The 12406-nt window shown below is 28.0% G+C and overlaps 1 protein-coding gene across 1 annotated transcript; it reads right to left on the bottom strand.

Moving 5' to 3' along the window:
• Window positions 1–3187: 3187 nt before the first annotated feature.
• Window positions 3188–10506, bottom strand: LOC136080421 (uncharacterized). The gene is made up of 4 exons (XM_065797042.1): window positions 10462–10506; window positions 7764–7953; window positions 3942–4600; window positions 3188–3856 (listed from the first exon to the last, which is right to left on the bottom strand). The coding sequence occupies exons 1-4, from the start codon at window positions 10504–10506 to the stop codon at window positions 3188–3190; spliced, it is 1563 nt and encodes a 520-aa protein (XP_065653114.1).
• Window positions 10507–12406: the final 1900 nt, after the last annotated feature.

Raw genomic sequence — 12406 nt, 5'->3', positions numbered from 1 at the left:
AAAAAATTGAGAGGTATAAAAAAAGGATTTAGCAAGGATGACTCCTATGTGTCTGGAAATTTTTAAAGATATATATTGTTAAAGTTGTTTTATTTTGTTTTCTTGTGTTTTCTCTGTTAACAGATTTTTAAATTTTGAGCAAGAATATCTTTAGAGCTACTTGGAGATTATAGCTAAAATTTTCACAGATTGTTCATCAGGTTACTGTGAAGGGATTTGACCAAAAAGAGACTTTTATAGTTAGCTGTTGTCGAGATATTGACATTAGCAGCACAAATTTTACATAAAAATTAAAAATTATTTTTTAAAGTGCAGCCATTTTGATTCTGTAAAAGTTCTGATGGTGATTCTGGTCAAATCCCTCAATCAACATGTTGTTAACCTTTTTGCAAAATTTTAGCTTCACACACTGACTATTTCATGAGAAATCCTTGTTTAAGAATGTAGTTAAATTGTATATTTTTTGCTGACTCAGCATGTTTTCGAGTATACTAATACTTTTTATTATATTTACTCTAAATAATTTTTTAATGCACATAGTTTAAAAAAAAAATTGCATCATCAAAATTAAATAAATTGACTGTTTTAATTTTTATGGGCTAGTACCACCTTAATAAAAGAAGCGTTTAACTTTTTAGCGATACTTATGCAACATCAATTGCGCTATTAAAGTAGCATTTGCTAGAACCTTCACAAATATATAAAGATTCATATGAATTAGAGAATAACTCGTTTTTATTATGTTCCAATTTTTTGGGAGCTTTTTTACACTTTTTGAATAAAAATTAATATGTGTTTCCAATATTGTTTTGAATTTCAACAAAACAATCATTATATGTAGACATGCTACCAGTGCACTAATTGAGCGCCTTTTCTCTGACGCATTAAACAATTTGTTTAATGCGTCAGAGAAAAAAACTGAATGCTTTCAAATGTTGATGTTTTTGCACAAAACTTTGGAATTTTTCAATTTAGGTTAAAATTTTTAATTTAGTAAAATTTATTAAATGCAATACGGAAGTATCTTCTCATAATACTTAACTCAATTAATTTATAACTTAATTAGTGTATTATTTGACCTCTTTTGTGTTATAAACAATTTAGGTAGTTGCAACTTGAATAAACAATTCTTTTCAAAAACAAATTATATTATTTTATTATTTACATCTTTATATTATATTTCACTTTATATTATAAGTCGCTAAAATTTTAGATTTTAGTTTATAATGAAATGTTATAAATTCATTATAAACTAAAATCTAAAATTTTAGTTTAAAATGAAATTAAAACTAAACCAAAAAAATCAGTAATTAGGATCGGAAAAATTATTAATGTAAAAAATTTTAAAACATGTATAAAACAGTAATGAATAAAAAATTGTGTGATATTACCTGATTTTTTACTAAACTGATCTTTTTCTTCTGATTTTTCCATCATGCATTGAAATTTTATAGAATTTCCTCGATTTTCCAGATTTTGTGATATTATACCTTCTGAAGATAATAGAAAGAGATTTTCTTTTATTAAAGTTTTAATATAAATTTTAATATCTGAAATCATCAAAATTATTAATATGCACCGGCATCATCAGCATATAATATAATATAATTACAAAAAACTGTGACCGTTAAATAACAACAAAAAAATTTTCTAAATTTTGACGTCACCTTCATAATGGCCTCTTTTACTTTCATACTTTTACTTTACTATGAAAAAAAAAGAAGTCGAAAAATTTGTTTTAAAATATTGTCCATTATCCAAATTCATACCACCGCACATTGGAGAACATTGCACAGTGGGACAGAGTGTGCCAAAATACCTAAAAATTGGCATTGCACGGTGAAAATTTGTCATATTGGTGAAGACATGTTGATTAGAGGAAATATGTAGTTAAAAAAACATATTAATTTAGGCGTTATTTTATGCGGTTATTTACTCGTTAATATGACGTGTGTTCCAAAACGCTGTTTTGCATTTTTTGTACATCAACTTTCTTACGCTACTATTGTTTTAAATCAACTTTATTGACTTTCATTTTAAAATATATTATTTTAATTAACAATATTTTTCTCGCTCAGACTTTTAAAAACACATTAACGTAAGTGTAATAATAAGTTTTTATGCATCGAAAACAGACAGTTTTCGATATATTTTTTGCTACTAACCTTTGCTATTAGGTATCAGATAAACCATCCTCCAATATCCTCCAAACATTTGATTATGCAAATCTCATGCTAAATAAATGTAAATAACTATGCATCATATATATTTTGCAACTTTTTGCAATAAAAAAATTATACAAAAATATTGGTCTTCGGTTAATGGTCAGTTAATGAGAAATACTGAACATGTAAAAAAGATGTTTTGTACACAAAGAATATCTACAAAATCTTTCATTATTGTTATAATATACAAGTTCTGGAAATATAAATCTAAAAAAGTTATTTTATGACAAATGCAAGCATTGAAAAGTAATATTTTTAATGTTTTCACTGATAAAAGTTTTCTTGTCCATTAAAAATATCTTTTTTACCAAAATTTAACTTTTTAAATATTTTTTTTCTATATTATAGAATTACACGTTTATTACTTTATTTATGTATTTTATGTATAAATAGAGCTATTTGAAAAAAAAAACTATGAAAATAATTTTGGAACAAAAAATTTGATTTTGTCGCACTGTGAATTGATGTTTTTGTATTTCCAAGGCTTCACGGACTTTACTTTCAAATTTTTTACCCTTAGCTTTAAGTGTTTCTGCCCTATCCCATTCAATATCCTCATCACAATTTACTTTATGCAAAGCTAATGCAGACTGGTTTAACTTGTCTTCAGTAAAAATTTTTGGTGTGGTTGAACTCTTGTTTTTATTTGAAGTTTTGATTCACCGACACTTCGGAGCATTTGCACTTAATTAAATAGGTTCCAGGTTGGCTGTTGCATGGTAATTTTGATTTATTTCTAGACGTTAATAGCGTTTTTAGTTTAACATTTGACTTAAAAACAGTTCTTTAACTAGTTTTTCTGAATATTCTTCTTAGTCTGGGAGATATTAAAGATATCCATGGTAAAGAAATTGTAGGAAGGTTATTAGAGTTTAATAGAATTTCATTTTATTTGCTAAACATTTTTTTCGAACGTGATAAGAATTATATTCAGGCATTTTTTTATCGTACCCATTTTCAGTTTACACTTGAATTAAAATATTTATCTCATCTTTTAAATGGTTTTCGCTGCATATTGAGTATACTCTGTATATATATCCGTTGAATATTGCTTTTAAAATGTCATTTAAAATGTGGTTAGAATAAGGTTTGATTTGGATATTGGTTATAGCATCTTTCCTGTAAACCTTGAGCTCATATTTTCCTTGTGTATTATTAATAACAGTTATATCCAAAAAGTTAAGTATCTTATTTTTGTTTTTAACTTCAATAATATATTTTAAATATGGATGTTGTCTGTTAAGGATTGTTTGGAACTGTTCCACTTGATTCAAGTTAAAAAACCTTGCGTGGCTATCATCTACATTTCGATGAAAGGATTTAATATCATTGGTAGGAATCATTGTCATTGCCATTTTTATTGCCTTTTTCTCATGGTATTGTAAAAAAGATTCAACCAAAACAACCATAAAAGACAATCCAATTGGGCCTAAATTCTCTAACTCATGAATCTCACCGTTCCACAAGAAATAATAACGAAACAAACAAAGTTCAATTAGTTGTTTTGTTTCAGTTAAAGTAAGCTTAGTTGAGTTTTTGTAAGAAACACTTTTATTTAATTGATCCAAAAGTACTAAAGTTGTTTCTTTTAATGGTATTGATGGGTATAAGTTCACAATATCAAATGATACCTGTATTTTACCTTTGTCAATTAACCACGACTTAGTTTTGTTAATAAAATCTTGTGAATTTTTTAATAGGAATTTCATTTAAGACCGGTTGTATTCTTCTATCCAAATAATTCAAAATTCCATCACGAGGTGTGTCAATAGTTGATACAACGACTCTCATCGGATAAGATTTGTCTTGTTTATGAGCTTTAATTAACCCATACAAACATGGTAGAAGTGAATCACTCGGATATATGCTTTCATACTCATCTTTAGAAAAACTTTGCTTTTTGTTAAGCTTCGAAAGGAAAGACTTTATTTTAATTGCATAATTTAGAGTGGGATCAATACTAATAATTTTTGTTGGGCCAATATGTTTTCTAGTTTTTTCAATTGCTTTATCATGTTCTATTCTCACAAATCCTAATCCTTTATCAAATGGATAAATATCACTTTTCATGTCTTGATTAATTTCTTTAAATGCTTTTCTTTGATCTCTCATTAGATTATGATTAGTTTTTTTGCCCATTTTAAGTTCTCTCAGTACATTTTTCCTTAAGGCTTGCGCTTTTTCATCTTCTTTATCATGTTTGAGTTTTAAGAAAGACGATTCAGTTGTTGTAATAATGTCCATGTAAGGTATAGATCTCAAGGAAGGTACAAAGTGTGGACCAAAATTCAGAAGCTCGATTTGACTTTCAGGTATCTTGATATCACAAAGATTTAAAAACTGATTTATCAGATCATTTTCCTTTATTACTGAAACTTAAAAACAAACTCAGAAAGAACATTAATACCAAAAAAGTAATAAGAGAACGCATTTATGATGAGACTAATATTAAATTATTTTAAAATCAACTATTATAACTGCATCGGAAAAACATAAATTTTGATAATAACGCAAATAATATTTATGAAAGTTTATTCAAAACATTTATTTCTGTTTATGAAGTTAATTTGCCAATCATAGAAAAAACAATAACAACTGAGAATATCAATACACCATTGCTTTACTGAAGGTTTTAAAAAATCATCCAGAATAAAACAAAAATTATATATAAACTTTTCAAAAACAAAAACAGCTTTAAGCAAAAAAATTTATAAGAATTACAAAAGCCTATCAGAAAAAATTTGCAAAAACCTGAAGAAAAGTTATTACTCCCAATTTTTTAATACATTTAAAAGCCACACAAAGCGCACTTGGCAAATAATGAAACAAATTATTGGCGAAAAAAAAATCATGCTCCGCTTTCCTGCCAAAAATGGTTAGAGTCGATAACAAAAGTTTATAGGAACAAAAAACTATAGCTCAAGAGTTTAACAAATATTTTACTCATATAGGAGCAACACTGTCTGAAAAAATCCCTATCTAGAACACCTGGATAATTGCATTTGTTCAGATAAGTTATCTTCTGAATTAATTTTTGACAAGTTTGAAAGAACCTTCATATCTATTTTAAAAATAAAGCAATTGAAGCAGACCAAATTAATGGAAACGTGGTTACAACCACGTTTCCATTAATTTTATTTGGTTCAAAGCAATCTATTTATAGATTGCTTTGAACCAAATAAAATTACAATATACACCCGAAATTTTTATTGACCTATTAATAGCTTTTGATACGAACTCAAATATTATGGAATAAAATTTTAAAAGGGTTTAAAGTTATCTATCTAACCGAAACAATTTGTATTATTTAACAATGATGGTCAGGCCACTTTTCTTGATATAACCTGCCGAGTCCCACAAGGTTCAATTCTTGGACCTCACCTTTTTTTAATTTATATAAATGACTTTAATAAAGTTTCAAAACTAACGAGCATTATGTATGCAGATGATACAAACTTATTCCTTTCTAACTATGATATCGCTGAACTTTTTGAGACAGTGCACAAAGAACTTTTTTTTATTTATTTATTTTGTCATTAAAAAAAAATACAATGCCGTTTCATATAAATAAAATCTAACTGTCCGGGGCTATAAGAAGACAATATTTGCCTTATCACTACGCCACGGCGTGCTTTCATCAGCAAGCGTGTACAACCATTAAAATGTAAACATAAAATTACTTTGTACCATACAAAAGATAAATACACATTTTACAAGTATGCTAAGATCAGTTACTAATCTATAATTAAAAGTATTATAACATCGTACTTTTTCGTCGTTTAGATCGAAATTTACGAGGTTTTTTCACTTCAATTTGTTTATATACTTTTAAACTTGTTAGATATACTATATAAATAAATATATGTAGCTAAACAGCAACAAGATAATCCTATAAAGTACCACAAGTTGTACTAAAACTAAAAATTAAACATATATATTTGAACCAATATTTGGCAAGAATGTAAATCAGTAAGCAAAATCAGTAAGCCAACTGGAAGAACCTCGTGATTTCTCAGACTTATGTCTATTATGTAAATTTTACAAACAAAAGCTATTTGCAAAAACTAAAATCAAATTTAAAATAGTGCTATAAAAGGTGCAAAAAAGTACTCTGAAACGGTTGCTATGTGCGTTGCTAGGGGAATTAAAATAGCAAATATATAAATAAATGAATTTTTGACCAATTTTAGTATCTCTTTGAAGGAAATAAATATCACCAACAGTTTCTACGATAAATTTAAGTTAAGTGTATTTTTGAAAAAATAATTTTTTGAATGATATACACTTTTTAATGGGGTTGTGCTCCCTTAAGGCTTTTGAATTATCAAGTTAAAAATAAACTGTTAAGCTTAGTAAATAAATTTAACTGTCATTTATATCAACGAAGATTATGCAAAAGAAACGATGTTAAAAAGAAAGAAGCTTTTGGAAGAAGTAAAACGGTTACACAACGATGATAAATTTCAGTAATTAAATTTGATAAAATTTTAGAAAAACGGGAAGTTTGAGCTAAGCGCTATTTTAAACTACGTTAAATAAAGACTAACTTAACAATAGATTTTGAAATCTTTAACTTCAATGTGAAATCTCTTACTTCAATGTTATCAAATTTGAAACAATTTGAAATCTCTATCTTCAACGCTATCAAATCGGCAAATATTTTAATGATTTATCTGACACCGATTTGCATTTTTTTAACGGAAAAAAATTTTAGTTCATTATCTTTGAAATAAAAACTTTTAAAAGCGAACTAAAAACCTTAAAAAGTAATTTTATTTTCATTTTTTCAAAAGCCACGATCCGTAACTAATTCAGATGATTTCTTTTTTTGTTTTAAACGTTTTATAGAACTTTTTTGGCATCCAGATACCGAGCAAACCGATATGATACTCATCCCGTGAAATGTGCTTTTTCCACATAGTGTGACAGTATTGTGGTCTACATTATCAGCAACCCACTGAACAACAGAAAGTAGCCTTTCTTGTAGATTAACTGTGTCATTTGCTTCAATGGCAGATTGTTTGAAGCGGAGGATTTCATCCGATGTAATAGAAAATCCAAATTTTGAAAGATGATCAACTAGTCACTTAGAACTAAAAGATTTGTGTAATTCAACACCGATTCCAAACGGAATTGGAGATATTATTGATTTTGGCTCTGAAGCTTGCACAATACATTATCCAATATTTATTTGTTTTAGCTTGGATGGAATTAGCAGTTGAAGAAATGTCATTAAGCCATGTTTAGATTATCATTAGAACCCGTGTTTTTGGATTATCTTTGCAATTAACTATATTATCTGTCGTAGGGTATTCATCTTTATTATAAGAGATTTCCCTTATATCTAATTTAATAATCTTTGCTGTTGCTCTAACTAGATCATCAACTGTTTTTGTTGTCTACTTCATTTCATTAATAAGATAAGATTATAATGATCTTTTAGTTTTTTTTTAAGCCATTTGATTGAATATATGTTTTCATCATTTTCGTTAAGTTGGTACATTTTCACATGAAGCTTCTTCAATGTGCACAACTCACTATCTGCGTCCTCTTCTAACCAATTACAAACTTTTTTAAAAGATTCTGACATAGAGAGACTAAGGAGTCTTCCTTTTATATTTTCAGATGGCACATGCAGTCTAAACTGTGTCATAAATGTGTTATGATAGACAGAATCTACCGCGACGAGATCGATGCAACTTTCTAGATGTCCGATTACAGCTTTTCCCTACGCATCATTTCTTTTTAAACAAAGATTAATAAGTTTTTCACGAATCGCTGAAGTTGTTACTTTAAAAACAGGGTTTTTTTTATTGTTATTGTTTTTTTCGCAATGGAAAAAATCTTTTTTCTAGTCAAAAGAATTCCCAAGTATAGAAGATGGTACCGAAGATTTTAAAAAATTAGATTGTTTTTTTATGTGCAGAATTCTATGATCTACAAATGTTCTTCGGCAGCTATGATGAACTAGAACTCTACCTACCGATTTCTGATTTTTCATAGATTTGAAGTACGCAGTTAAATATTCCGTTTCCCTTTTTTGCAGAACTTTATTAATGTTTCTAATCCCTTCAACTTAATAATGACATGTGACTCTGACACCTAAAAATAAATCAACACGATTGCATCTACAAAAATAGAGAATACCAACTATATGACTTTGGAGAACTTGTTATCAGAAGAAAGATATAACCATAATGTAAATTAAAACTATGTTTATGACTACTAATGATCATGCAAATTAAAACTATGTTTATGACTACTAATGATCATGCAAATTAAAACTATGTTATGACTAGGAGGATATTAAATGTACCATATATAAATTTAATTCAATACCAAAAAAAACATCGTATAACTTTTAACTATTATTTAAAATTATTTACTAAATCGTTTAATTAAAATATAAACTTTTACAACATGCATGATTAACTTAGCATGTAATATCAAATGTTTTAATATTCTTGGGCTGTGTAATTCATTGAATCTATAAAAGGTTGCGTTAAAATAACAAGCATATCTTATTAATTTTTAATTTTCAACCCATAGTTCTTATACGAATAGGAATCAGTATTAAATTATATTTTCAACGATATAAAGTATATTTAAACAAAAAAAAAATTTGACCATGAAAATTATTACCCCTTTTTAATTAGGCTTAAAAGAACACCTTTCGATGCTCCAATTCATGGGGCTTTTTTTTTTTGTTAAGTATCTAATGTTTATGTTTACTTGTGCAAAGTTTTAGCTTTATAGTATTTTATTCTAGGTTGGGGTGATTTTTTTAGTTACTCCAGGGGACTACCATTTTTAATGTTTGTTTACTCGAAATTTTTTTGTGTTATAACTTATGCGAATATTGAATATCGTGTATCAAGTTTAATGAAAATTGGCGCGTAAATGAGCTTAATACATGGCCGTCTGTACTAACAGGCCTCGTAAACGCGTTAATCGGGGCCTGGGGCTGGGAGCTAATATAATACTCTTAAGCATACTCGTACTCGTAAGTACTAGCGACATCTTGGTTAATTTTCAAATTAAGTAAAATATTATCTTGTTTGAATCTAAAATCTATCTAGAATGCCTAAAAAATGTTGCGTGACCAACTGTAATAGTAATTACAATAAGCAAAATAAAGAAAACGTTTTTCGGCTTTCTTCTGAAAAAGAAGTATATCATCGTTGGATGAATGCCATTCCACGAAATAATGTACCTGACATTAGGGTTATGACATTTTTTGAATCTGTTTTGGCCATACTTTTAAAACCTGAGAATATTTAAGTAATTGATAAAAAACTGGTTTAATGGTAGTCTAGTTGCAAAAATATTCCCCCCCCCTCCCTTGATAATAACTTGATTTTTCATAGAATACATGAGGACACATAAAGCTTGTTTCCAACCCATTTATAAACAGCCACTAAAATAAATAAAGCTAATTTTAAATTATGTTTAGTATTTATAAACTTCCTTTCATTGAAGTGGATTAATAAAAGTAATTATTTTCAGCAAGTTAGTTTTAACGCTTTACAGGTCACTCTATCCAATAAATTTCACATTTGCATATTCCCATTTTTTTGAATTTTGAAGGAGATCTTCCATCAATTTAACGCCTCGTTCAGCAATGGTGTTTGTTCTTTAAATATGAACTATACTATCTTTTTTGCTCCAGTGTTTCATAATGCACTTTAAAGCAGCTGTACACTTAATTTCAGTCAATGCATCAAGCATTTAGTCATATGATTTATCATCAAATAATTGTTTACTGAACCAAAGTTTTTTCCATTACTTTGCATTAAAAGTTGCTGCACTATCAAGTTCACACCTCCATGTTGGTATAAAAAAATAGGCAAGAAGAACATATGATGCTCTAGAGTTCCATCTAGCATTGTGCAATGGAGGAAGCTTGTGCCACTTAATTTTTGGTAATTTTTTATGGTTCTTGAAGTAACTAAAAGCTTCACATAACTCATAAAGGAATTTGAACTCATCTTGACATCCCAAGTTTATGTAATGATTAGGCTCAGCTTTATATGTATAATTTTTTTAAAGATTTTCAACATTTCCGGTTAAGTCCCTTACGAATTTATAATCAAAACCAGGACTTGTTGATTTACAATTTACAAAATGATCAAAACGTATTTTAAAAGGAGATCCAGTATATGATGTTGACATCCTAAATATTATGGTTTAGTAAAGCCTCTGGTTTCCTTTTCATTTTGTATTTTTACAACTTTACCATTAATCCTCCAATGTTTACTGCTGTTGTGTCACATATAGTCATTGAAATACATTTTCATGCATCGAAATCATTTAGCAATTTTTTAAAAGCTTCAAAAATATCATTGGATTTTCCACTTTTACATTTAACAATTCCTAAGTTAATTTTCCTTTTCTCATTTTGAAGTATCACAACTTGGTATTCAGTCTTGTTTATTTTTTTTCCATCAAAATGTTGGCAGAATTGTTCTTCATGTACCATTTTAGCAACAATTTTCTTCATGCTTTCCCCTTGCCTTATAGTTGATCTCCATATTTCTGTCTGACTTGGAGCTTCTATTTTAATACCGTTTTTAAATACCTTTTTACAGATTCTAGCTGATTTATTTGTACTTAAAGATTTAGTTATCACAAGATTAGATGCTAACTTTGTTCTATTACAAAAATCAAGAAAGAGAGTATCTCTTTCTTGATTTTTGTAATTCCACTGGTTCATAATTGTCTTGTGAATCTAAATCTGAACCACTTTTTTCTGATGCAGTTGAACTGCTAACTGCACAATTATTTGCTTTGCTTGTAGAAGTTGTATCTTTTGCATTACATACTCTGACTTTTGAAGGATTTAATGACACTTGTGTGTTAGTACTCTGACCAACTTCTCCTGAACTTAATTATTGTATGTTATAAAATTTTTTATCTTCCAGACTGAGCTATATGCCCTTAATATTGGTGATATCTAAAAGATATCCAAAAGCAGGGCATTCTTCCTTTTTGCCAGGCTTTTTAAGATACTTGTCATGTTTTTCTATAACCTTAACAATTTTTCTTCCAACTGAATTTTTAGAAATACTAGAAAAGTTGAGTTTGTTCCATAATTTACTTATTTCGACAGTAATTAACTTTACTCTTTCTTTTCTGCTTTTTTCATTTGATGCCAGGTAGTTGTAACGTCCAATAATAAAAGTTTTTTTAGCATTCTATTAAATGAATCCAATGGTTTTTCAATAAAGGGTAGACCAATTCTTGATGTTATGCGTTTTTCAAACGAAACTAAATGTTTTGTCCATACTCTTAAATATTTATCAACAACGGTTTTGCTATATTTATTTGACATATTAGAAAAATCTAAAATGCATGGATAATATATGTTAGTAATGTTCTATGTTTTAATATTATTTTAATAAAAATATTTTTCTTTAAAAATTTACTGTATATATATAAAATTAATTAAAAAAGACAATGAAATGGGTAAAGACAAAAGAAATGATGAAAACATAAAACGCATTAGTATTAATTATTTTCTGTATTTGTGCAATATTTCAGTTCAGACCAACATATTACACAAGCACATAAAAAAGTTTTACTTAGGTGTGTTTTATGCCTTAAAGTGAATTTAAAAATAAAATACTTCTATAATAGTAATAAAAACAACAATGTTTTTATAGCATAACTTAATTGTGGGGGGTGGGGGACATTTTTTAACTAGATTCAATATTACTATAAAATTTTAATATTAGCAATCAATTTCTCAGGTTTTAAAACTATGGCCAATTAAAACTGTGACAAAAGTTAAAAAAATTCATAACCCTACCTGACAGCCCAGATACAGTTTTTTGCGAAAGACACATTCCAACTGGATATCCAACAGTTACTAAATTTGGCCATAAAAGGCTGCGCGATCCTCCATCAGTTTTCACATGTGTCAAGCCTAGTTTGATACCTGCTTTTCCACCATTAAAAACAACTTTTAAAGCATTTTTATCTGACCGGAACATTATAGCCGATGAACTTGATATGTTTTTAGCTGCTGGTAAGATTTCATGTTTTCAATCATTACATAAGAAGCTACAAAATAAAGAAATTGATTTTGGTGTAGTTGATGTAACTTGGTATTTTGCAGGTGAATATTTGCTAATCATTCAGTCAACAGACTTTGAAGAAAACTCTTCGATTGTCAGATTTAT

Source organism: Hydra vulgaris, chromosome 05 (assembly GCF_038396675.1).
Source record: "Hydra vulgaris chromosome 05, alternate assembly HydraT2T_AEP".
In the NCBI taxonomy this organism is placed as follows: Eukaryota; Metazoa; Cnidaria; class Hydrozoa; order Anthoathecata; family Hydridae; genus Hydra; species Hydra vulgaris.
Note: the sequence above shows the minus strand (reverse complement) of the source record. Positions and strands in the feature narration are given on the sequence as shown.